The 26641-nt window shown below is 35.8% G+C and overlaps 2 protein-coding genes and 1 pseudogene across 4 annotated transcripts; all 3 read left to right on the forward strand.

Annotated features, from left to right (window-relative positions):
- Nucleotides 1-9758: 9758 nt before the first annotated feature.
- Nucleotides 9759-13847, forward strand: LOC116113102 (annotated as a pseudogene).
- Nucleotides 13848-14001: 154 nt separating this feature from the next.
- On the forward strand, nucleotides 14002-19374 carry LOC116113103. Its single transcript, XM_031399254.1, has 11 exons — nucleotides 14002-14172; nucleotides 15342-16742; nucleotides 16914-17024; nucleotides 17341-17518; nucleotides 17603-17784; nucleotides 18163-18299; nucleotides 18395-18490; nucleotides 18601-18670; nucleotides 18759-18833; nucleotides 18912-18957; nucleotides 19071-19374. Exons 1-11 carry the CDS (start codon nucleotides 14002-14004, stop codon nucleotides 19130-19132), a joined length of 2529 nt encoding a protein of 842 aa, XP_031255114.1. The 3' UTR covers nucleotides 19133-19374.
- A 3833-nt stretch (nucleotides 19375-23207) lies between these two features.
- LOC116113131 (soluble inorganic pyrophosphatase 4-like) lies at nucleotides 23208-26353 on the forward strand. Of its 3 annotated transcripts, none has more exons than XM_031399277.1 (7): nucleotides 23208-23437; nucleotides 24239-24375; nucleotides 24575-24603; nucleotides 25017-25082; nucleotides 25696-25803; nucleotides 25887-25952; nucleotides 26206-26353. In XM_031399277.1, exons 2-7 carry the CDS (start codon nucleotides 24258-24260, stop codon nucleotides 26317-26319), a joined length of 501 nt encoding a protein of 166 aa, XP_031255137.1. In that variant the 5' UTR covers nucleotides 23208-23437; nucleotides 24239-24257; the 3' UTR covers nucleotides 26320-26353. The 3 variants fall into 3 exon arrangements, with proteins under 3 accessions (XP_031255137.1, XP_031255138.1, XP_031255136.1); XM_031399278.1 differs by having other exon boundaries at nucleotides 24270-24375; XM_031399276.1 differs by having other exon boundaries at nucleotides 23211-23437; nucleotides 24248-24375; nucleotides 26206-26352.
- The last annotated feature ends 288 nt before the right edge of the window (nucleotides 26354-26641 follow it).

Here is a 26641-nt window from a genome sequence, read left to right on the forward strand (position 1 = left end):
TGTGTTGCGTGACAGCCGGATGTTTGGGCATTGGGTGATGAAGTACTAACGGAAAGTGGCCAATTAGCGCCTACCGGCCCAATAATGAGTCAAGGAACTTCTGTATAAAACTAACTTATATAATACAATGTCTATAAGTTTATTCTAATGCTATGTCTCTTCCTATTGTAGTGCTAAATATGGGGTATAGCCTGAAATTTATTGAGTTTGACATGACCAACACCCGATGGATGGGGTTGAATGACGAAACAATGAGAGACTGTGGGAGGTTGGTGCTGTCGACTGCTTTCATGAGCAGATGGATACCTTTTGAGTGAGCAGAACCCAATAAAAAGGTATGAAAATTTTCAAACAAAGGTGGTTGGCAAGAGGAGAGGAGGCATCTGCAATAAAGGCTGCTGGGAAGGCATGGTACAAACAATGATCTCAGAAAGGTTGTGGCAGGTGATAGGAAATTTTTGTAAAGAATTGATCTGACATTGGGAGAAATTTTTTTTGCCATATAAGATATCTCATAGCAGGTTGAATTTAATAGTATGGTGTGATCATTTGCTTACGAAGCCGGATAATGGTTTTTTAGCGTTTTGTTTCATTTTGTGTATCCCTACAACGTGTGATATACTGGTGTGATTATTGATTCACCCAAGTTGGGGGTAATGGTTGCTGTCCATATATTTCGTATTTGCCGCATCCATGCCTATTTTTATTTTCTGTTTGATTACATGATGTCTCCCATATTTTGATTTGTGATGAATTGATTGATACAAATCTTTTGGATTTGGGAAGGAAATAGAGTGATGTACAAATGTTTTCCAAATGACTAAGACTTTTCCAGATATGATCGTTAAGCGATCTAAAACGCTTAAGCGACCAAGAGTCTATTACGAAAGCATGCTTAAGCGATACGCAGATCGCTTAAGCGATACCATCTGTGCAGATGTTCCTTCACTTGACAAAGATCGCTTAAGCGATCACAGATCTGGGCAGATTCTTTCGCCTGGCCAGATCGCTTAAGCGATTTTTGATCGCTTAAGCGATCAAGAGTGTTTACGAAAATCGCATAAGCGATACAAATAGATAGCTTAAGTGACTAGGAGTAAAAGCCATGAATCGCTTAAGCGATACATAAGATCGCTTAAGCGATCATAGATCTGGGCAGTTGTTCATTATGCCCAGGACAAGATCGCTTAAGCGATCATAGATCCAGGCAGATTCATTCTGCCTTAGACAAGATCGCTTAAGCGATCAAGAGTGTTTACGAAAATCGCTTAAGCGATACAAATGGATAGCTTAAGCGACCAGGAGTAAAAGCATGAATCGCTTAAATGATACATGAGATCGCTTAAGCGATCATAGATCGGGGCAGATTCATTCTGCCTTGGCCACGATCGCTTAAGCGATCCAAGATCGCTTAAGCGATCAAGAGTGTTTTAAGAAATCGCTTAAGCGATACAACTGGATGGCTTAAGCGATTTTCGATTCGTCAGTGGACTATGACCGTTATATTATATTAAACAATAGTTCTTTTACGTCAGTATGAAAAATATAAAGTGTAGAATATGTCTATGTAAACATATGGTGTTACGATTCATCTTTGTGGACTATGACCGGTATTGTATTAATCCTAAACATATAGTTCTTTTACGTCAATGAAACGATAAAGTATAGAATGTTTACGTCTATGCTAAACATATAGGGTTTAGATTCGTCTTTGTGGACTATGACCGTTATTATATTAACCCTAAACATATAGTTCTTTTACGTCAGTATGAAAAGTAAAAGTATTGAATGTTTATGTCTATGCTAAACATATAGGGTTTACGATTCGCTTGTGGCACTATGGCCGTATTATATTAACCTAAACATATAGTCTTTTATGTCAGTATGAAAACGTATAAAGTGTAGAATGTTTACGTCTATGCTAACATATAGGGTTTACGATTCGTCTTGTGCACTATGACCGTTATTATATTAACCCTAAACATATAGTTCTTTTACGTGCAGTATGAAACATATAAAGTGGAATGTTTACGTCTATGCTAAAAATAGGGTTTACGATTCGTTTGTGGACTATGAGTTATTATATTTATAAACAATAGTTCATTTAAGTCAATATGAAACTATAAAGTGTAGAATGTTACGTCTATGCTAAACATATAAGGTTTACGATCGTCTTTGTGGACTATGACCGTTTTATATTTATATAAACATTAGTTCCTTTACGTCAGTATGAAACATATAAAGTGTAGAATGTTTACGTCTATGCTAACATATAGGGTTTACGATTCGTCTTTGTTCAGAACATAAAGGGTGCGTTTGGTTGAATATTCGTAAAATATTATAAATCATATTCCCATAATATTTCTTTGTTTAATTATTTAGCAAATATAGTATTTTTTTAGACCATTAACTGAACTAATTTCATTAATACAGCCTGAAAAAGTTTCAAAAGTAACAAAAACACCCCACCCACCAACTTCCCAGATTCCGCACCACCGACGGCTAACAAACAATCAGAAATGATCGGTAATTCATAGATGTGACATTTTTCGGCCAGATCCATCGTGGATCTGGCTGGAAAACGCCACATCGGGCCGTCGTTGACTTTCAAATGAAATGGCTGACGTTGACGGTCAACGACGGCCCAATCTGGGCACGTGACCAAAAACGACGGCATATCTTTGGCATCGAGACGGCCGTTCGCCTTTTCTGTCCGTCGACAGCCAGATATGGCCGTGATCTGGCCTTTTCGGCCACATCCGTGGTCGACCTGATCGAAAAAGGTCATATCGACGCCCTATCAACCGATCCGACCGTAATGCGTCGTAACGCCCTTTTCCAGAAGGTTTTCGATGGTGGTGGTCGGAATCTGGGAAGTTGGGTAGGTGGGGGTGTATTGTCAATTTTCAAATCTTTCGTTGGTCGATTAACCGATCGATAATAAAGGAACTTCGTTTACACAAGGTCGCTTAAGCGATTCTTTCTTTTCACTTGGTCGATTAAGCGATCTGTGGATCGCTTAAGCGATCATGTGATTTGCAGAATCAAATATGCACAGGTGCATGATCGCTAAGCGATTCTAGATATCGCTTAAGGATTCTTCTCTTTTTGTCCTGGTCGATTAAGCGATCGTGATAGCTTAAGCGATCCTAGATATCGCCTAAGCGATCTTGTCTTTTGTCTTGGTCGTTAAGCGAGCGATCCGAGATATCGCTTAAGCGATTCTTGTCTTTTTGTCTTGGCGATTAAGGATCATGGATGCTTAAGCAATCGTGCACGTGGGCAGATCATCTTCCCAGGTGCACGATCGCTTAAGCGATCTGTGATATCTCTTAAGTGATCTGTTTGAAAAACCTTTTGTCACTTAAGCGCTATACTTAGGCTTAAGCGATCATTGGCAATATATACTTTTCTGCTTTCTCCTGAATTTTGAAAACTAAAATTCCAACACGTATAATTCCATACTTTCTCCTCAATTTACAAACCTAATTCCAAACTAAAATCAACAACAAATATTGGCCAGTAACAAGAAATATAAAGAATGATTTATTAAAGGTAATAATAAAATTTATAACATCAATAATTGAAAACAATAACATCAACGGTTGGCCTTGGCAACTCCTTGAATTTCTCTCTTCAAACCTAATTTTGTGGATCTGCATGTGATTTTTGGCAATGCTTCTCTTGTGGCCAGGTTGCTTGCAAATTGAGCACTTTTCATCTTCCGGGGAACCTCAGGCTGATGGAATACGCTTAACCTTTTTCTCCCCTTTGCGTCTTCTTGAATGGCGGGTGGATGATAATGTTAGCTACCTCGGTGGCACTACCCACTGCTCTCTAAAGGCACCGGATATATCGTTTGCATAAGCTAGCATGTAGTGATTTGTCATTAGAGAGGGGAGCAAAGTTCTATGTAAATTCTGAACCAAATCTGGCTTCCGTTGGTGTTTCAGTGCTGCTAGTGCATGAGGACAAGGTAAACGTTCAATGTCAACACTTTACAGCTGCAAGTTTTTCTAACAAGGTTAACTAGAGCATCTGGACCATAGCCGCGCACAGTGAACTCTTAAGCATTAAGAGGATAGGCAAATAGTTGATTTGATAGTTCCATACGTTCTTGCAATAATTTTTGCTGACGGAACAAGGGTTGTAGTAAAATAGTACTCCGTACGACGCTCATAGAACCACCGCGACAGTGTCCTTTGGATGCATCAAAAAGTGTAACTATGGAAACTCTCTTTCTATTAACAACTTTGAATTTATGGACTCGGCTATGTTCGTGGTCATGACATCAAACGTTCTTCCAGGAAAGTAAGCTCTACTCATCGCTCCGAAAACACATCATGTCAAGATACTTAGCAACTCATCATCCTTGATTCGGATTTGGGAACTGCTCCTCGAACGCATCAACCCAATAAGTTTTGCGTGCATGTAGTATGTCTGAAGGGGCCAGCACACTAACTTTTGTTTTATGTTCTTACCAAGGTGCCTCATATAGAATCCGTGATGTGCTGACGGTAAATAGTGGGTACTACCTTCTTATAAACTTGTGTCTATCGGATATTATGCACAACTCGTCAGTGTCAGGCACTATCGTACGTAACTGCTGAAAAAAACAAGTCCACGACTGTCATTCTTAGAGTCAACCACACACATGCAACAGGATATGTGTGATTCTCGTTGTCTTGTGCAGTGGCCACCGACAATGTACCTCATACTTTCCCATCAGAAAGACAACATCATACAGCCAACACCTTTCTCATGTTTACAAAACCCCTATAGCAGAACCGTAAGCAACAAAAAAATATTTAAAAACATATTCCTGTCCCACTTCAAAGCCGTTTGCTACCTTGGTTTGTCAACTCAAGCATATAACGGTACGCTTCTAATACTGCGTACCGTGCTCTGGCGTGGCCCCTCACAAAATTTGTGCATGTTGTCTCCCTCCAGCATTTCCAGTAACTAACAGCACATCTCAACTCTGTGGCACAAGTCTCTGAATGTCTTTAGGAGATGGACATTCCTTCAACGAAAGACTTTTGACAAATTGTCAAAAAATCAGCGGACGCTTGTCGATGCTCACCTGAAATATGTCCCAAACCACAAGTGTGCTCACGGGATTATGTGCTAAGCATAAATTTTTCCGACTTCGCCAACCTCTACAATAAATCCGTCACTTGCACTTTCGGTCACGACATGCACACGTCACACCGCATGAATTTGAATTTTTGGTGATGAACTCAAAATTACCTCTCCCGGCAACAAGTTTTAGCTCCTACCACTTCCTCTTTGTTGTCAAATAAATACCCTATGTGCAAATCCGATCCATCCGTAAAAACATGAACTGATTCACTACTACCTCCAATTGCCCTCGAACTGCATAAACGACCATGGTGTTCTCTTTCCACAATCTACGCTTCTGCATAATCTGTATTTAAAGGAATCTCTACATCTGTGGGAACATCTACGGGGTCCTCCTCCTCAATATTTTATTTTGCCCCCATCACCAACCTCTTCTACAGTGTCCTCCTCACGACCCAATTCACTGTCTACTCGATTTTCAACTAACAAATCAATGCCTCGTAGTTCAAATTAAAACCAGGCAAATCTCCGCCTACTTCTCGTTATCCTTCCTTTGACAAACTCTCGAACAGTTTTTTTCTACAAGAGAAACCCTTAAAATCGGCCTCGAACCATTATCGGCCACATCATAAAATAAACTTCCCACTTCATCGACTTAATATACAGGAGGTACCTTATAATGTTCAGGACTCTGCTTAAAACATACTTCACAACTATATCACTACGCGAGCAAAATCTACCTCTTCTAATTATTCATCAATCAAATCATCAAAACTAACCTTTGTGTCACAGCAATTGGTATAGCTTCTGCTCTTCCCAATCCACTGCCAGCTACGTCCTTCCTCCAACACTCAACAAATATTCAACACCCAAAACAACTTGTCCCATGTGTAATAATAGCTAATACCTGTAATGCAAAGAAAAAAAAATTTAAATGCTGTGTACTAAGGTTCAAATATTTTAAAAAGAATCCGCACAGTCACTTATATGGGTGTTGTATCGCTTAAGCGATCATGCCAGATCGCTTAAGCGATCCATCATACCCAGAACACATTTTCAGTCATCTCCACCTACAATCGATTCCATCATACCCAGAGAAACACATACCGAACAAATTTTCAACAAATTTCACATCCTTTAACTTGCATTACATCAAACACAACCCAACAACCTAAACAACTAAATCAAAATCATAACCCAACACCATCCATTATTAAATCTTTGTAAATCTAAATATAAAATGTAAAAAGGAGATACACATACTTAGAGGAAATGTCAGGAGGAGGAGGGAGGGGGATCTTTGGCGGAGAGATGTTAATGGTGGAGGAAGAATAAAGTGTTAATGGCGGAGGAACAAGAAGATATAGAGGAATGAGGAAGAAGAAGATGAGGGAAGGAGGAAGAGAGAGTAGAGGAGGATGAAGCTAGAAGAAGAGAAGAAGATGCAGAGGTAGGATGCTTAATGGCGGGAAGGTGTTTGGGTTTGTTTGCAATAATTTCAGGTTTGTGGGAATATAGTATAATTTTGAAAAGATATAATACTTCATCAATCCTAATTAGCACTAATTACCTTAATCAATATATGGCATTTAGTAATACTTTAAAACTTGATAGCCTTTTAATTAAATGCAAACTTGAAATGGCCTTTTAATAAACTGCCCCGTAGAGTCTTGCCTACCCGTCATAGTAACAATTGATAAACGTTACCCAAATCAGAAATTAGAAGGATTACCTACGGTCAACTATTAGAACTTAGCCATATTGTCTGACTCTTGATAAAATCATTTTATTTACTATAATAAAATTATATTTGATTAAAGAATAAAGATAGTGACAATAATTCTCACAAACGCTGTCATGATAGCTCGTAATTAGTCAATTCATATTTGGTCAAACTGGACTCATTGTTGCACAGATGGAATCTATTGCGAGCTGACCAATTACAAACTGACACGTTGCGTTTGTGAAGATATATATACTGTTAATTAAATCAATACTTTCTAAATAGGCTTATAAAACTATTTCATGACTACTAGTTTAAAATTATATTTTTTAGTTTCAAAGTTGCCACGTTTTTCGGATCTAAATTTGTTTATTATTTTCAATAACATTATAAAAATGTACATAAAACTTTTAACTATTTAAGAAAGGGTAAGAGTTTTTGGCTAACCAAATTTTTAACCTAATTGATGACTTGATAATATTAAATTCAAAACAATGTGATAATGGCTGTAAACGATAAGTGACTTTACCCAATATCATAAACCCACTGTTATTTAAACGTTTAAAATTTAATTCAAAACAATGTGATAATAACTGTAAACCCCCTGGATTTTGTTACTGTTACCGCGCCGCTAGGGGTGCTACGAGCCAGCAGAGCCGGTAGTGGCTGGCTCGAGCTCGACTCGAATGTTTTGTAGGAGGCTCGAGCTCGAGCCGGCTTGTTTAAGGAAATGAATGGCTCGAGCTCGAGCTCAACTCATTTAAGAAAAGTTGGGAATTTCTCTTATGCACACACTAAAAACCGTTCTTCCTACAACTTCTCCCTTTGGTTCTTGAGGAAATATAAAGAAAACTGAAAAAAATTTCCAAACTTCTCTATTTTTCCTTCTACTTCTCGGTAAACAAAAAAACACCTTAATGAGAAAATCACTGACCAATTCGATTCTTGAAACTTCAAAAACTTTCCATGACCAGTTTTACTGCCATTACGGTGAGATCCTCGGATTCCGTCGATTCTTTGAACTCGAGAAACGTTTCAACTTCACCGGCGATATGGTTAGAGCCACAATCTCGTAGCTAGGACAAATCGCCGGCACGACAAAAGCGTAGGTGATGATCGTCAGCGTATCTCTTATCATCCTCAGAATCGAACCACGAAACAAGAATCCCGTCGAGTCAGCAGCTAGACCTCTGTCCGACAAAAAGATCTGAAACTGAAAGCCTCACTCCGTCAACCGTAATAGAATGATGGCTTAGGGGAAAAGTGTGTAGCGTGGGCTTTGGGGAAAAGCATGTAGCTCGAGTTTCTCGCGAGCAGTTCGAATCAAGTCGAAAAATCGACATTTTTCACGAGCTTGAAGATGAGCTGAACTCGTGAATACTCGATCTCCGACAAGTCGAGCCTGAGTTCGTCACAAGTCAAGCCGAGTAGCTCACAGAGCTACTCGGTTTGACTGCACCCTAAGCGCAGCCACGTAGTGGAGAGATTCTCAATCGATGATCTTTGTGAGAGAGCTTGTGATTATGCTACTTGGCGTTGGGCATATATATTTATGCATTAATGGTGGAGGTGCTATTTTAATTATTTGCGCTCAAGTGAAAAACTCGCCAAAGTTAAAGATTTGTTTAGGATTTTGACTAAAACAATGAATTGAAATCCTAAAACATCTACTAAAATGTGAATTATAAAATAAGAAATCAAAATAGTAATTTTTGTAACACATCTTATTAAGTTATAACCTTCTTATAGTAAATAATTAGTTTGATTTCATCATTATGACTATAAAGAGTTTTACTGTATATCTTTTTTTCATCCGTTTTATATACTTTATGTCGAACCATCTTAAATATTGTGTCTTTGTGTGATTAGTGATTTATTTCACATATTATAATCTTTTTATTTGATACACTTCTACGAATTCACAACGGTTGGTATTGTCTTTTGTATAATTAGTGATATTTTCACATATTATTAATCTTCATATTTGATATATTTATCGAATTCACAACCGTACCTTACCAACATTCTTAGTCTTTGGACGGGAGAAATGCAAATTGGGCATTCACCTACTTGGAAATGATAAACTTTACATTTTGCCACCTTTGTTTTTTTTTTTTTTTATATCGGAGTGTCTGAATAGTTACGTACACCTCACTAATCTCTAGATCTATTGAACACTCTAACAATCAATATTCTAAGATAAACTATAGTGGTTCAAACTCAGAAGAAGGGAGCAAACATTTGACCACCAACCAATCCCTTAAAGTTAAAGGATTAACTTTGACATTTTGAGTTTGAGCATGTGGGTTGCTCAGTCTCTCAGATTGTTTATTGAACAAATAAAATTCCATATTTTCATTAAACATACTCGTATTAGGGGTTATTACAGTTTAAGCAGGTACAGCCCCGTAACATTATAAATTCACTTCTATCAATGTAAATACCTTCTCTCCAATTTCAATTAATGATAAATCTTATAAATCGTTCGTATTGCATCATAAAATTTTTAACGCAAGTTTTAATGTTCTTTTTAAAATATCGTTATCGGTAATGAAATGAAATCAGTTGAATTAAGAAATTTCCCGGGAAAAAACAAACAGATTCTCAAAATCTATGTCGCTGTGCCTGGCTAAGAGTTCGCCACAACTCTAAACCTACACCAGTCACATAAAAACAGCCTAAGAACAAATTTACTCTCGCCATTTGCAAATTTGAATCCATAACAATTCTCTAGCGCTTTAGGCTTCTTTAAACTTCACAAGTCTTGTTCGTTCGCTGATCACCTTCACTTAGAAGAGAATTCGTAAATCCAGTATCTCATGGTTCTTTGCACCTGCGAGAATATATCAGCCAGTAAGCTAAAACTCTTCTGTTTTATGTTCCATGGTTGCAGTAAGTTATAAAGTGCTTGTTGACTTGTGTGTACTGTCTGTATTGTACATGAAGGAAGCAAATGCGAAATAAGAGGAGGGGTTTTGCCTTTAAAGGAATTGTAGCTTCTGGGGTTTCGATCAGGAATCTTCTTGGTTACCGAACCCGGTCAAGGTCAATTTTGTTATCTTCAGTTGAAACGACTTGATTGATGGTTTTCTTTCTTTTTTTTTCTTTTTTTCTTTTTTCTTTGGGAGTTGAGGTTGAGTTTTCTTTTTTTTTTTTTTAAATTAATTTTTTTTTATTATCTGTTAGGGTTGGAGAGATTACCATACAAGCCAGAGGGTTACAATTATTGGACATGGAAGGGTCACAAAATACATTATGTGGTTCAAGGAGAAGGATTTCCAATTGTTCTTATTCATGGATTTGGTGCTTCTGCATTTCATTGGAGGTTTGCTCTCTTGTACCACTTTTCAAATTGATACTACTTCATTCTAAAGGCTTTAGACCAGATAATTGTCCGCTTGCTGCAAAATTCATGAAACTAGGAGATTACGCAACTGCAGCATATGAATTATTGTAGTTTTGGGTTGACGATCTAAGTTAACCTATTGTTATGGCTGAACATGAAACAATTGAAACCTGAAGTAGTAAACAGCCTCTAATATCATGTGGGAGATGGTTTTTTTTTGGTTGTTAGCTTTTCATCTTAATGACATAATGTTTGGTTTACTTTTCTTGTATATTGATTATGATAAAAGTCTTCTCTCTCTCTCTCTCTCTCTCCCCTTGTGTAGGTACAACATTCCTGAGTTGGCTAAAAGGTATAAAGTCTATGCCATAGACTTGCTGGGGTTTGGGTGGAGTGAGAAAGCTATTATAGAGTATGATGCCATGGTATGGAGGGATCAAGTTGTGGATTTCTTGAAAGAAATAGTGAAAGAGCCAGCAGTTGTGGTAGGAAACAGGTAAACAAATTTTATCGTTTGACAAAGTTTACAATTCTCATGGTTTTGTGCTTGCAACTTTTGACAGATAAGTTGTTTCTCAACCTTGCCTGTATTAAGGAACAAACTTTACTGTTCAATGGATCCTTTATATTAGGACTTTCTTTTATACATGACAGTTTCAATTGCCGGTAGACATCTATGAACATGACTGCATGAATAGTCTTTGAATGATTTTGTCTATCTTATTAGGGTTTTATTGGTTTCCTTGCCTAGAGCATGGTCTGGTAAATGTGTCAATTGGTTTCTTGAATGTAGAAATGTTATATAATCTTGTTTATCGTGTCGTTAATTAAATTTTACTCTTGCAGAATTCAGAGCATCTGTGATGACCTGTTTCATTCTAATAAATGACCTACCCAAAGGTTGATAATGCACAATTGCAATCTTTGTCTTCCATGTCACTTCTTGTCCGTACTTTCAGTTAGATTAAAGATTGAGCATATTAGCCTTGTCGTTGGGTGTATGCAGTTCAAGCTATTGCATCTCTTAATAATACACTCCACTATATGCATTGCATTGGATTGCCTTTTTAGGTCATGGGTGGAAATTTTTGTTTTGGTTGCCTATAATTACAACTCACTTGTGAAGTCCTTGGGTTTAAACTGGTTACTTTTGTGTGAGTTGAAAAGGTAAATACATTTGGATATCTACACAATCACATAGTAAGTATAATTAAGATATTCTATGATCTATTTGTTCTTTCTGCATTGTAAAGTAGGGGAGCTAGTTTCTCTATTCTCCAGTGTAAACCATATTTATCACCTATCTTTGCTTTTATTGGAAAATGAATAATGTGTGAGATATCAATCTCCCCTTTCTATAGTAGTGTGGAGAAACAAAAATCTCCCATTTCTATGTTGCCAATTTCTTACCATAGTGAGTGTGGTTTTGTTAATTTGTCTTTTTCAGATGTAACATGATATATAACATGATTCATAATAATATTTCAGCCTTGGAGGGTTTACTGCCTTAGTTGCTGCAGCAGGATTACCTGAGCAAGTTGCTGGTGTTGCTCTTCTAAATTCTGCTGGACAGTTTGGAGATGCAACTAAAGGAACCAACCAGTCTGAAGAAACTACCTTTCAGAAAATTTTCCTTAAGCGTTTGAAGGAAATTTTTCAGCGTGTAGTTCTTGGATTTTTGTTTTGGCAAGCCAAACAACCAGCCCGCATTAAATCTGTCCTAAAGAGTGTAAGTCACTTGCTACCAAATTTTACAAGGCCTCTGCTTTTGAAGCATAATGGGAACTGAAGCTAAATTAAGAATCATTTCTGTGCACAGCATCTGTCATATATGTGGGATTTGTGCTCATTTTTCGTTCTAGTATGATGCATGGCTTGTGAAATGTACTTGTATGATAATGAAAGGATTTGCTGTGATTATTTTTCCTTAATCACCCACTTTCCCTGCCCCCAAAATCATTTCCCACCATCTTGGCTTAAATTCTGTTGATTAATGTAGAATCCAACCTGATTGGAGATCTTGAAGATTCTTTCTTTCATTTTATGTGAAATATTCTGCTGTTATCTCTACTCTTTCTTCTAAACTTTAAATGGAATCAAACTTATGTTTGTGATTATTCAATTGGGTTATTGGTCTCTAGATTCTATTTGGGAGTTTAACCTCATTGCAAAAAGTGGAAATGGTGTGCATTTAACCTCTTAATTTTCTAGTGTCACAAGAAGAGAGCTGCATCTCCCAATCTTGCATCATGTTGCAACTAACATTCTTCTCTATTGAGATATTTAACTCATGATATTTGCAATGGATTCATAATCAATTTTGGCTAGTGTGCACATTGTAAAGGCATATTTGTTTTTGGCTAATATAGGTATATATAAATGCCTCTAATGTGGATGATTATCTGGTGGAGTCAATAACAAGGCCTGCAGCTGACCCCAATGCTGGAGAAGTTTACTACAGGTATGCATGTTAGTTCCCCAATTTAGTCCCAGCTGAGAACCTCAACATTTGGTTCAAGATGTGTAGTTGAATGCTGAACACTTATCTGGACCACACTTCAGTCTCTTTCGCATTGGAACTGGGCTGTCTATATATGCTAATGATAAAAGTTTAAAAATTAGCCATTAACAGTGTGTTCTAAAGAGCACTTTCTTTTTAATTTGTTTCTGTAACATATTTTTTATTATCTTCTTGTGCTTATTGTCAACAGATTAATGACAAGGTTCATGTTGAATCAAAGCAAGTACACTCTAGATAGTGTTTTAAGCAAGTTATCTTGCCCACTGTTGTTGGTCTGGGGTGACTTAGATCCATGGGTAGGTCCTGCTAAGGCTATCCGAATCAAAGAATTTTATCCAAAAACGTCTATTGTAAACTTACAGGCTGGACACTGCCCACACGATGAAGTCCCAGAGCTGGTCAATAAGGCTTTAATGGATTGGTTATCAACTGTAATACTGGAAGCATCTCTCCAAACTCTTTAAGCAAGTCATGTATAGCTTTACCGCTTCCATCCACCTTGAGATTTTACTTGTAACACGACTGTAAATTCTTTGTTTTGAAGTGTTTGATTGTGATGAGACTCCCTGCACTGCTAACAAACAATAGCCAAACAGTACAAGATAACAGAATATGTTCACCTCAAACAAGCCTCAACCAAGTATATTAATGGAGAAAAACAAAGAACAACCAAAACAATTGATAAACTCAACAGATAGATCCCAGCAATTCGAGGAGCTGGGGACCTCCCACAATGACACTATTTTGACCTCCCTTTTTCACCAACACTGACCTCCTTTATTTATACTAACTTCCAGACTACCCATTCTCTATGCTAATCAACCTGATTCTCCACTCACACAAATAACAACTTGATTCCCTACTCACACGTGATTGTAACTAATTCCCCTAACAACCAACAGCAAAGCCCTCACATTCCCGATTGTCCCTTATGCCCTTTGTATTGGTAAACATGTTTAATGGGAGGTCTATCAGATTGGAGCTTTCATTGGGATATGCTTTGGCCATTTGTCATGGCAGGGCCAGCTAAAAGTGTGAGAGAAAAGTTTAATAGGAAAGCGGAGTCATCATTCTATGGGCTGTTCTTCTGCACCTAGTCATTTTTGTATTTGGTTTGAGCAAACATAAATGTAGATCATATTTTCTCATACTAACTAATTAATTATGTGCCTCAATGATTGCATAAAAAAAAAAAAAAATCAGTGTTTCATGAAATTGGATGCTCAGATTATGTAATCAACAGTCAATTATAATCTGCTTTTCAATGTTAATTTGATGACTAATCATAAATCAAACTGTCCAAATAATAGATAAGAAAGGTGTGTCTTCATGGACAAGATAGAGAAGCTCTCCGTTGCCAAACCTGATCATTTTCACAACAATTTGACTGCTTGTTTCTATGCAGGACTAGTAGTTGAGGGAAAATCTTTGTCTGTGCCTGTGAGCATGGAGAGAAAACATAAACTTGAAACCAATGATACAGCATGGAAGCTGAAAAAAGTTAATTGGCTGATTTAAGAGCAAATGCTGTCATTTGGGGAGCACTACTTAAAGCCTGTTGGCGCATTGAAAATGACATTGATCATGTGTGCCGATGCATTCACCTGGCAAGCATTTATCCCATGGAAAGGGAATGGAACCATGGAGATGATAGACCAGGATTAACCAAACGTCCAGGCTGCACAGCTACTTCCCGGATGCATGTAGAACCTCCCAAACCAATCACAGAACGTTTAACTGATTATAATAGAAAAACAATAAAAGTACGAGAACTGGAATTCGGTATCAATTTTGAAATAAAAACATTATAAAGATTCTAATAACTTATGCCATGAAAGACAAAGAATCAATAACACTATTCATACTCGCATTTTTGACAAAATACAGAAACATCACAGCTCCACAGACTCATTGTAGCAGTAACGAATAGAACAAATATCTCATAAACAAATTATTCAATTATTTAGAAATCACATAGTACGTATATAATTAGACAACAAATTAAAAATTGGTAAAATAAGATCATTATCTTAGAATGAGCCTCAACACTATTCAAATTTAGTTATAGATGGGTTTGGAGCATATGTTTGACCACCTAACATTTTAGGGTAATACTGCATATTTGTATTGATCAATTACAATTATTATTCAGTTCATCCCTGGGTACAATCATAATTGACAAGAAAAGACATGGTTTATTCATGTGTATGTGGCCAATATATATCGCTTCATCAGCGGTGTCCATCGCATTACTTGTTTACCTCAATTAAAGGGGCCAATATTGTATATCTGATGAGGTCCATTGATGTCATTTCTTCTTAAATTATATGTTCTTGCAGAAAAAGAAATATTATAAGAAAACAGTGAAGATTAAGCTGTTATACAGTGACATGCCAGAGAGATTCAACATTCCTTGTAAGTAGGTTGAGACATAAGAGACAGAGAGATGACAAAAGACAAAACATCCTCGATGGTGAGCTTAGAAATTGCAGGAAACCAAATATATATACTAGTACTTCTTGTATGCTGTAAATTTGGTGGATAAAACCTCTATATGCCGACACCAAATAAACATTGTCCTTGCCGATGAGTCTGCTTTGTGACCATCGCATTATTCAATTTAAGCATCTAATTTAGTTGCTAGCTGGCTTCATTTCTGCTGAGGTTAGATTGTTTTTTCTTCTGCGGCTTTACTTGCAGAAAAAATATCAATGGAGAGTTCATCAAGATATATCAGGGCTTCTCAGGCTCAGTCTTCCATTTCATTAAAACAGATAAGAAGCGGATATGAACCCTCTGATACGGAGACCGATTGGCAAGAAAGTCGTGATCACTATCCAAAGAAAGAAGTATTGGCTTATCAAGTGCCGAAAATAGAGACGGATTTACCAAGAAGCAACACCACCACAAGTCCTTTGAGACACCACCGGAGACATGCTTCCAAGATTGAGAACAATAATGGGTCTGGTTCTTCTCCTAAAGTTAGCTCGCTGAACAGGAGACACAGCAGCAAGTCACCCTACAAGACAAGAATTGATGATAACCATTATTTTTCACCAATTTCGAGTCGTCGAAATATCAGTCCCCTCTCGAAATCTGAGCGTCGAAGACAAGTTTCACCTTATAAACTTGGGAGAGAGGAGCTTGGTTTGAGTAGTAACATGGTTGAAGATAATGAGACTGTAGGTGCAAACAAAAATCAAAGCCGAAGAACACTAACTAGAGATGAAAAAGGAGATTACTACTCTCAGCTTCCTGAGGTTACAGCTTATAGTCGTCGATCAAAGACTGCACCAAGACTAAGAACGAGACAAAAAGATCAACAAAAAAACAATCACGGCCATGTAGAGCAAAGAGATCACGGAATATTATCACCATTGTCAAGGAACATGATTCGGAAACAAAGAGAGACAGTTCCCCAAGTGAAAGCAACATCTGTTGGTGAACTCAATGAAATGGTTGCACTTGTGAAGATTTCTAAAAGTCCTAGAAATAACACGCTAAATTTTGAGAGCACTGAGTCGATTTCACCTGGGGATATATTCTTTTCTCGTGAAGTCTTTGCAAAGAATGGTGGTGATCAAGTCCAAGTCCAACACGATTTGTATCCAAGGCCAACAGTATTTTCACAAAGAGATCCATTTTGTCATCAACATGGTAGAACAAATGGTAGTATTGATCATCACCCCCAGAAAGCTTCAGCAAGTTCAGGATTTTCTCGGGTAACCCTGACAACCAACTCTGCTGTTAGCAGACAGAGCAGTGGTAAGCTTAGCTCGGAAACTAGTAAGGTAAGTGATGCAAGTGGTAAATCAACCGGAAGCTCGAAAAAGTTTGCGGCTAACAGGCGGAAGAGCCAATCAGATGCATGGTTTTCTTGTATGAGGAAGGGAACTTGCAGGAGATCAAAATCCAGATCACCACCTAAACGAGCATTTGATGAAGCTTCCTTCATTGAGAAGGCAATTGTGGTTGAAAATCTGAGACAATTTTGGGTTGATAAGCATCAACCTAACTCGTTGAATGGATTCACTTGCCACAAACATGAAGCTCAGCTTCTCCAGCAACTTGTAAGTTATTTTAGGAAGGCAAACTCTTTACTAATTTACTACTACTCTTACCTAATAAGTTGATCTATGTGCTTGTGGATATGTAAAATCACTTCATTAGTATTATTATTAGTTTTCATATTAATATGTTTTAATTACTGGCAATCTTCAATCCTTGTACACTATATATAGGTTTCTGAAGACAACTATCCCCATATCTTGTTCAAGGGACCATCTGGTTCTGGGAAAAGAGCACTAGCGATGGCTCTGCTACGAGAAATATATGGTGATACTTGCTGGAATGTATGTTCCTTTGTTACTTGCAGAAACATCATGCATATATGGTGATTGAATGCCTAACCTGACCTTGTCATTTCTCTCTGTTTTGTATGTAGATATCTCATGATTTAAAATGCTTTCCAGCTCAGGTATACTTTTCTCCAATTCTTTTAAGATTTTTAATTCTTAATGTCAAATTATCAACCTTCAAAAACAATTAACCTCTCCCCAATTCTGTAAATATTATTAGTTCTCCAAAAGTACTCTTTTCAAGGTTTGCAGTGATGTAAATATAATTGAATATGGCTCATCCAATATCATTGTGTTTGGATCTTGACAGGACAAAAGGCCTATGCAAGTATTCGTCCCAGTAACATCCAGCGCTCACCACGTTGAGCTCAATGTTAACTTGGAACCAAATGCTAAATCTGCACTGATGGGTTTAGTCAAAGAAATAAGAAATCACTATGATACCATCCCAGAAGTCAGCAATGTAAATTTCAAGACTGATTACAAAGGTCTGAATGTTTAGTATATGCATGAACCACTTTATATATCCAGACCTTCCAACCAAAACTAAACAGTTTCCATCTTAATTTCAGCAATAGTTCTTTATGAAGTTGACCAAGCAGGAGAGAGTATCCAACATTTGATCAAATGGATTATGGACTGTTACTCGGATGCTTGTAAACTCATACTCTGCTGTGAGGACGATGTAGACATTATAGAATCGGTGAAGAACCGCTGCAATGTTATCAAGGTCGATGCGCCTGTAACACATGAAGTAAGTGTCCAATTGATTATGTATGGAACACATTGCTTGAATGAATATAATTGAATATGATACCATGTCATTGATAATGTGGTTCATTTTTCTCTGTGCATTATAGAATAATCATAACTACAAACCAGATTGTTCATGCCTCATGAAACTGTTATCAATCCTATTACAGCTCTATAGAGTTTTCCCTCATCATAACGTGTGATTCGTTGTGAAAAAGTGTCTTTGTTGCCTCAATTTTGCCTCCAAGAGACCTCCAGAACCATATTATGCCAAAGTTTCCTGAATTTAAAAAAAAAAAAAAAAAAAAAAAAAATTGTTTCCATGTTATGCTTTAGTTTCTAAGCTATGATTCTCTGCTATTTCGCCTCTGATTTGCAGATAATGGAGATTCTCATTCAGATAGCAAAGAAAGAGGACTTTGAACTATCCATGAGCTTTGCTGCTAAGATTGCTACCAAATCAAAACAGAACTTGAGAAAAGCTATAATGGCTCTCGAAGCATGCAAAGCACACAAGTAAGAACTTGAAATCTCAATAAATTATACACAAGTAAGAACTATCCATGTAAATCATTGTAGTTGTACTTACATGAGGTGCTGTGACCATGAAGTTATCCTTTTGCTGATGACCAACCAATTGCACTCGGATGGGAAGAAGTCTTGATAGAACTGGGCGCAGAAATTTTGGCCGATCCATCACCTAAAAGGTAAAAGTCTGTTGCCTTGGAAGAAACATTCTTTAACATCAGAATATACAACATGAAGAACTTAGTTAATAGTTACCAAGCATGACATGTCACATTAATGAATTTTTCAGATTATTCTTGGTGCGGGGAAAGATTCAGAAGCTTCTTGTGGATTTTGTTCATCCCAAACTAATTCTTTTGGTTATACTTCTGATGCCTTGGTTCAATTTAGTTAATCATTCCAAAAAAAAAATTACTTTTCTAATAGACTTACGTTTACAACATACAGAAGCTCGTAGAAGAGTTCCTTAAGGGTGTTGAAGGTAGCTTAAAAAGGGAAATATATTACTGGCATGCTTATTATGTAAGTTTTGTTCTTCCTTTGCTTAGTTATCTTGTCTTCCGGACAAGGTGAAAGTAATTAAAGGGTCTTCATTAACAGGATAAGAGGCTCCCAACAGGAACAAGTGCTTTACTGAAATTAGAAGGTAATTCATCATTTATTAGCTAACTTTACCTTTTTATTCTTTTCCCTCGCACATATTTGTACAAACGACTTTTGAAACAAGAAATTACTATTATTATTTTTTTTTTTTTCCAGAATTTGTGGCCAAATTCATGAGCGTATACAGAAAGGGTGCGGCTAATCGTCAGTATATGTGATTCACATGGGACTGGAGAAAGGTTGCTATCATCTTGTTACGTATCAATAGGTTTTTATTGAGTTGCTGTTACTATATTTCAGAAAGATACAATTAGAGGCCCTGAGTTTTTCAGGGTTTAACAAAGATATGGACGTCTCCCTCCCTGTGTCAACAAAGAGAAAACAGTATGAGTACATAATGTGCGCAACGCACTTGTATGTTACGAGATCTCACAGGGTTTGAATTTCCAAACAACTGGAATCTTTAAGATGTAAAATTTGATTGATGATGAATCTGCAATGCAACCGAATGCAGGGGATGGTCCTCTTTGCGGCTGCAGTTATCTGTTAAGGGTCGTTTGGTTAATTATGTTCTACCTTATTCACAATCATATTATCAAAATACCTGTTTCTTTCATTATTTAGGAAATACTATTATATTTTATTAAATTATTTGTAGACTCTAAGTTTATTAATTTAATTAAACACCTCCAGGAAAAAAAGTTTAAAAATTAATAAAAACACCCTCACTAACCCACATTTATCAGATTCTGGCAATCACCACTGGAAGGTGGTTGAAATCTAGTATAATGGCGCACTACCAACTAAATCTTGCCGGTAGTGCATCGATCTATCATTTTCCGACCAGATCCAAAGCCAAAAATCTGACCGTTGACGACCAGATCTTTGGCAGTAACTAGTCGTCAACGACGGCCATATCTTTGGCCGTCATTGATAACCAAACATGGCCAGATCTGGCCTTTTTCGCACAGATCCACAATAGATATGGCTAGAAAATGTCATCTTGGCGCACGACCAGCCAGATTCAGTCGGTTGTCCGCTGATACGGTGACTTCGGCCACCCTCCGACGGTGGTGGCCGGCTGTGGAATTTTATGGGTAAGTGAGGGTATTTTTGTAAATTTTAATATTTTTATTACAGGGGTGTTTAGTTATTTAACAAACCGAGTGAGTGTTTTTGTTAATTTTTAAATTCTATCTCGTTATTCCCACCCAACTCTAAAAATATCAAAAATCATAACCAAAATAATAAACCGACCAAATATCCTATATTTGTACCCACACATAATCTTTTAGCTCTCCAAATTTTAATAATTGTCACAATTTGCAACAGTTAAAAGATTTTTAGAAAAAGAATAAAGAAATTAATAAACTTTAGCACATTAGGATAAAAATTGTCCACTAAATCAACAAATCAAATCGCTGGATCGAATCAACATTAAATCCTTTTTACTTGACCACTTAACAAAATAAGCCAAAGAAAAAAGTAAACATTCTATATTAATGGCAAATAATGGATGAACATTCAGAATCCACATACAAAACATTTCTCCATTTTCTTTTTCTCCTTCATGGCGTATTAGTGATAGGTAGCTTTCAATCTCATGGTGTAATGCCGGTTCATTTAATAAATATTTTTCCTAAATGATAGCTAGACTTATTTAAGTCCTCATTATTTTCCAAGTAAATATTTTAACAGATTTATATTCTTATATAAATAAATATCTTCTCCTATTTATCAATAATTTAATTATTCATTATTCTATGTATAAATCCTTTGAGTAGCTTTTTCTGGTCATAATACATCTTTTAACATCCAAAATTTAAGTCAAAAGACAAAATCCTGCAAACTCTATAAATTTCCCTGAAAATGTCTGACATGATCTACGTTAGACCAAAACACTATTTTCCTTAAATTTTATGCATTTTCGAAATCTTAATTCTATAAAATTCTTTGGCTTCGATTTCATTATTCTAATCATCTAGAATATTTCTTAAACATTCATGTTTTCACTAACTAGTTTCATGTTTGGCTCTTACACATTTTCTCCACAAAATTTACCCTTGGTCTTCTTTGTTTTGATTTTAGTGATGACAAGACTACAACAAGATGCTCCTTGGAGTCGGCTTTTGTAAGAATGTTGCAGGTTGGCTCGATGTTACTAAGGAAGCACGATAGAAGTTCAACAAAAAGGGTGCAACCATCCACCATTAGGTTCAAGCAAATATTGGACCCCTTATTTATTCTATTAATGCTTGATTTTGGACACCAACGACTCGCACGTGCAAAGTGTTAAGAGAGTCTTAGAAATTACACGTGATGAATCCATGAGATTTGAATATAGTATTGAGAATATATATGTTGCAGAAACATAAATAGAAGATTGGCAAAAAAGGTTTTTAAAGTGGTTCGGATGCTTAAAGTGAATCCTACATCTATTGTTATTGTATTATTCTCTTACTATTTCTATAATATTGCCCGTAAGGCATATAAAGATGGAGAAAAACTTTGTTTACAAAGAGAAATAATGGAACTCAAATCTATGTCTAGCTCTCATATACTCAACCTCCATTTTCGAGAAGAGAAGTGCCAATTTATACACCTTTGAGGTTAATGTAATTAGTGTTTTGTTAGTTGCCTTGATACATGGAAGGTTCTCATCCGTTCTTCTCTTAAAATGAGATCGGGTTGGTATAAGATATCTTTGAGGCGGTATGAGCTTGACAGGAAGTACAATTTGTCTTCTAGGTACTTATTGATCTGACATTAGTGTTACTTTTTAGGCATAACATATTCAAAATCCATTTCGTTGTAATTTTTATTATTTTTGTTAACTTTTTATAAACACAAAAAGGCCACCAATAATGTATAAGTGGTTAGTATAAATAAATAAGATAAAAACAAAAGATAAATTGTTTGATTAAAGATTAAAATGACAATAATAAAAACTTTGATATAAATAAATATGTTGTACAAATGAAAACATAGTTAGGCAAAGTCTAGTGTCTACAAATTAAATGAAATTAGATTTAGAAATCATATGGTAAGAGGCATATTATTAGTATTTGGAATATTCATTGTAAAGTTTGGTGGATATAAATATAATGGATGGTAGAGAATTTTATTCTCATGTTATGTTATGACATCACAGGTTGTGAAATTGGTTGAGTGCATTGAATAAGCCAAAAGTTATTGAAGTCAAATTGATTCTGACCACAAAATTTCCCCCTAAATTATCAATTCGATTTCAATTTTCAAAAGACAAACAACCAATTATCATACAGATACTCTTTCCCACTCTTTTGTATGGAAAGCAACCAGCCAAAGTGGCTACAATAATGGACATTAAGCACCACATATTAGAGTAGGCATAAATAAAATCACTCCATTTGAGTTACCTTTGATGGTCGAATAATTCGATATGGACTATTTGATATATTATTCAAGAAATCTTAAGTTTTGAGTCATTCATTGATTACTAATAAAGGTAACCATTAAGCTTTCACCCTATCGATAGTTTCAGGATCTAAAAAAATTAATTGAAGTATGTATAAGTGTTAAATTTAGACAAAATTAAATAAATTCAATCAGTATTCTTCTCAACAATCTAGTCCTATATATTATTACCAATCATTGATATCTTATTTAAAATGAATAGTCTTTCATTAAAATATAAATAAAATTATTTTTGTTTTCCTTCAAAGAGTTATTGCCAAAATACTTTATCAATTTCTTTTAGTTCTTTACAGCACAAATTCGATTCTTTTCTTTTATTTTTATAGAAACATACTTCTCAAGTCATATCATGTGTACTTTACGAGATTACAATATTATTATTATTTTAAAATAAAAAACGTGTATTATCCATCTGATTGACGTTAGCATTATCTACTTTCTTCGTGGACCAATCATCAGAATTCAGAAGTCAAGCTCCTAATTAATACAATTAAGAATTTTGATTGTCTTATTAAATTAATAAAGTCCAGTTTTACCCACGTGTATAGTTTGACTACCGTTGAACAATTAGACTGCAATTATTATAATTAATTATAGAAATTATTTTTAAAAGTAAATAAATGAGTAATGTTACATAGATAAATTAATTATAGAAATTATTTTTATGAATTGATATAATAACTCTACTTTAATTAGTTTAATTTATTTTTTAAATTAAAATATATATTTTTTATGGATGGGTTTATATAAAAAGTTTATACGTATAAGATTATTCAAAATAAATTGAGACATCACACACATTATCCATATTTAAAACCGTCTGATCAACTTATTTAAATCCAACGGTGAAAACTCAGCGTAGACTGGCCGCTGAAATATGCCCATGGTCCAAAAAGCGACTCCAGCGTCTTCTCCCACCTTCCTTAAATTAGCAAAACACAGTTGGCTGAGTTTTCACTTCGTCTCTCCATTTCTGTGCAAAGTTGCAAGCACGCTCGAAAAGCTTAGAGTGGAAACCGGCTATAAAGCTAGAGCTTCACCGCTGTTGTTGTTTAGAGTGTTGAGTTGTGAGTTTCCATTTCCATTATTCCTTGATATCATCTTATTAGTAGTCATGGCAATCCCAATTGAATACATTGTTTTAAGGTCTTATCTAATGTCTTTCCTTCTCATAGTGATTACGATGTAAGATTAATTTTCATTCATACCCATATGCCATTTGTGCAATTTTTGTTCTCCATTTTACAATTTGTATGATATATATATATGCATGGGGGTTTCTCTTTAGCTTATCAAAGGATCAGTGTTTTGTATCGCCGTTTGAATTCATAGTTTCATTTTATATATTTCTTAGTTTTATTTGTTTTTTTGTATTTTTTAGCCTTCTTTATGGTTTTCGGTAGTCTTTCATTTAAAGAGAAATATATGATAGTGTTGATTTAGCAATAGTGCATGTTCTTACCATTTTTTGCTCTCCATACTACGTGTGACGTGTTACCTGTAAACTTCTATAATGTCAGATATATTTGTTTGTCTATTTTGGTCAGACTTATACCAGCCTGGTGTTGTAATCTAATTTGCTATGAATTTGGAGAATCTGTTAACTGTCTGTGTATAAAAGTTTTCTTTCTTTCCTGTATGAGTGACCGTTCATTTATTATCTTGTATCTGGTTGACACCGGCAGGATTTGCAATAGTGTTTTAAGTTTACTTTTATTTTTCCATATTCAATTTAACATGTTTTCTCGTTCAATACTCTTACTTCTCTTGCTCTCTGCCTTGTTTTATATGAACTAATTAGGCCATGATTGTGAATTTGTTTTTTTTTTTTTTTTTTTTTTCATTTCTTTTTTGTTGGCTGAGTGAAGTGCTTTTAGTTCGCTTAATATGTCTTCAAAGAGTGGAGAGAAGTGTTCGACTACTCCAGTTACTTTGAACGAGAGGATTCTCTCTTCAATGTCACGAAGATCCGTAGCGGCTCATCCCTGGCACGACCTAGAAATAGGTACATGTTTGATTTTATATGGAAGAGAATATTTGTCTCCATACATATACATATATATGCTAAGGCAACTCTCGTAGTTGTAGCTTTCAATTTTCAAGCTTACAAGCTATATGCTAAGGTCTTGCTTGAACTGTCAAACATTTCTCATCTTGCAGACATCTATGGGTGATGACTTTTATTTATGTTTTAATATTTGCAGGACCAGGGGCGCCCTTAATTTGTAACTGTGTAAGTATTTTATTTTATTTAATCACCGTTACTCTGAACTTTTGGAAGAACATTAAAATAAAAAATAATATATTAATTTGGGACCCAGGAGCCATCAGATGTGGCTTCTGTAGAGTTTCAATCTAGGGGAAAATATTGAAATTTGACTGCTTTTATTTACATATAAATTTGGTGGAAGAGAAAGTACTTTTCTCAAGATAGTATCCCAGTGCGGCTGCATTTTGCAATGAATATGTGGAGAAAAGGGTTATGGTGACATCTGTGAGGTTATATTTCCCCAAAATTTCACTTGAAGTAGCTTGCTGATTCTTAGCTTTGGAGTTGTTTCATATAAAGTTGGTCTTGTCAGTGACGCAGGTTTTTCTCCAAAAATAATTCATGCTTCCATATCATAATATGAATCTCTGTTGCAGGTCGTAGAGATTGGCAAGGGGAGTAAAGTGAAATACGAACTCGACAAGACTAGTGGTCTTATAAAAGTGAAATTCTCTTCTTCTTCTTTTCTTAATTTTCCTCGAACCCTTGAATTAGATTTAAAATATTGCTGTTAAAATTTAATGCATTCTTTCTGGCGACAAGGTTATATAATTCTTTGATTCAGTTTATGATGTTAGACTCTTTAGTTAGTAGTCAATAATATGAACAAACATCTAATTAACAGACTCGGTATACTGGTAAATGAATTTTTTGTGAAATTTCAGATATTGCAGAAACGTATCAGGAGTTCTTTTGTACCATACTACAGTGTTTGACAAATAAACAAAAGCATTCGAGTTTTTATTTATCTTCATTTTAAATCTTCATGCGGTCATGCCACTTGTCAGTGAATAACTAAATGATGATGCTGATGATTTTTATAATAACAATAGAAGCATCAAAGGACATAACTTTATATATTGAATGGTAACATTGATGCAATTGCTACTGAAATTTATAATATACAAAATGACCATGAAAAATCTGCTGTTTCCGATAGATCAATCTTTCCTGCTATTGCTAGGGTGCTGGTGTTTTATTTATGTTTAATTTATGCATGTTGCATGTCAATATTACACAAAGAAAGTAAAAGATGATTGAAGTTCTTAATAACAGGTTGATCGCATCCTTTACTCATCAGTTGTGTATCCTCACAACTATGGTTTCATCCCAAGAACAATTTGTGAGGATAGTGACCCGATGGATGTCCTCATACTGATGCAGGTAGAAGCCTTTTTAACATAACATCAGATCTTCAAGTTTCAGTAATCAAATTACCTAACAAGTTCCTGGATATTTTTGTTTAGGAACCCGTGCTCCCTGGATGCTTCCTCCGTTGTCGTGCCATAGGTCTGATGCCAATGATTGATCAGGTAAAAAGGATTCTAATTTCCCTTCCAATTATTGAATTCTCAAGTCATTATCATGTTTGAGTTAAACATCCACGCGTCATTGTTATTCTGTTAGAGTCAAAACATAACTGGCTATCCAAGGACGTACCACCTATTGGTACCAATTGCAGTTGATGATGGGAGAATCTAATCTCTTGAAATCCATCTTGAAAGTTTTATGCTAAACAATTTTATTCTGGAGTTAGATTTTAAATCAATTACAGATCTTTGTTGCGGTGAAAAGATGATAAGATTATCGCGGTGTGTGCGGATGATCCTGAATTCCGCCACTACAAAGACATCAAGGAGCTACCTCCACATAGATAGCCGAAATACGGCGTTTCTTTGAGGACTGTATCCATTTACACTTATGGAACCTAACTCTCTTGTAATTTTATTATTTGCAAGAATTTAATGGTGAAGGATTAATGTTCTTACAATGCTTTCTCAGTATGCATTAATGTTCTTACAAAGCATATAAATGTGATTATCCTTCCTCACATTGTTTATCCTTTACTGTTAAAAATAACAGACAAGAAACAAGAAAGTTGATGTGGAGGACTTCCTGCCAGCGGAGGCTGCGGTTGAAGCTATCAAATACTCAATTGAGTCATTTTATCTTTTAAAAAATAAACTCTGTTGGCTCTTGTTCTGTCCTAATATAGTGTATG

The sequence above is a fragment of the Pistacia vera genome, unplaced genomic scaffold (genome assembly GCF_008641045.1).
Source record: "Pistacia vera cultivar Batoury unplaced genomic scaffold, PisVer_v2 Contig673, whole genome shotgun sequence".
NCBI classification, from domain to species: Eukaryota; Viridiplantae; Streptophyta; class Magnoliopsida; order Sapindales; family Anacardiaceae; genus Pistacia; species Pistacia vera.

What these genes read in the sequence shown, in the direction of transcription:
- LOC116113131 (XM_031399277.1), top strand. Translation starts at nt 24,258, where the DNA reads ATGTCTTCAAAGAGTGGAGAGAAGTGTTCGACTACTCCAGTTACTTTG. An exon ending in CGCCCTTAATTTGTAACTGT is followed by an intron (nt 24,604 to 25,016) that starts GTAAGTATTTTA and finishes TCTCTGTTGCAG; the next exon opens with GTCGTAGAGATTGGCAAGGG. An exon ending in ATGTCCTCATACTGATGCAG is followed by an intron (nt 25,804 to 25,886) that starts GTAGAAGCCTTT and finishes ATTTTTGTTTAG; the next exon opens with GAACCCGTGCTCCCTGGATG.
- LOC116113103 (XM_031399254.1), top strand. Translation starts at nt 14,002, where the DNA reads ATGGACAAGATAGAGAAGCTCTCCGTTGCCAAACCTGATCATTTTCAC. An exon ending in TTTCAAGACTGATTACAAAG is followed by an intron (nt 17,519 to 17,602) that starts GTCTGAATGTTT and finishes TCTTAATTTCAG; the next exon opens with CAATAGTTCTTTATGAAGTT. An exon ending in GAAGCATGCAAAGCACACAA is followed by an intron (nt 18,300 to 18,394) that starts GTAAGAACTTGA and finishes GTGACCATGAAG; the next exon opens with TTATCCTTTTGCTGATGACC.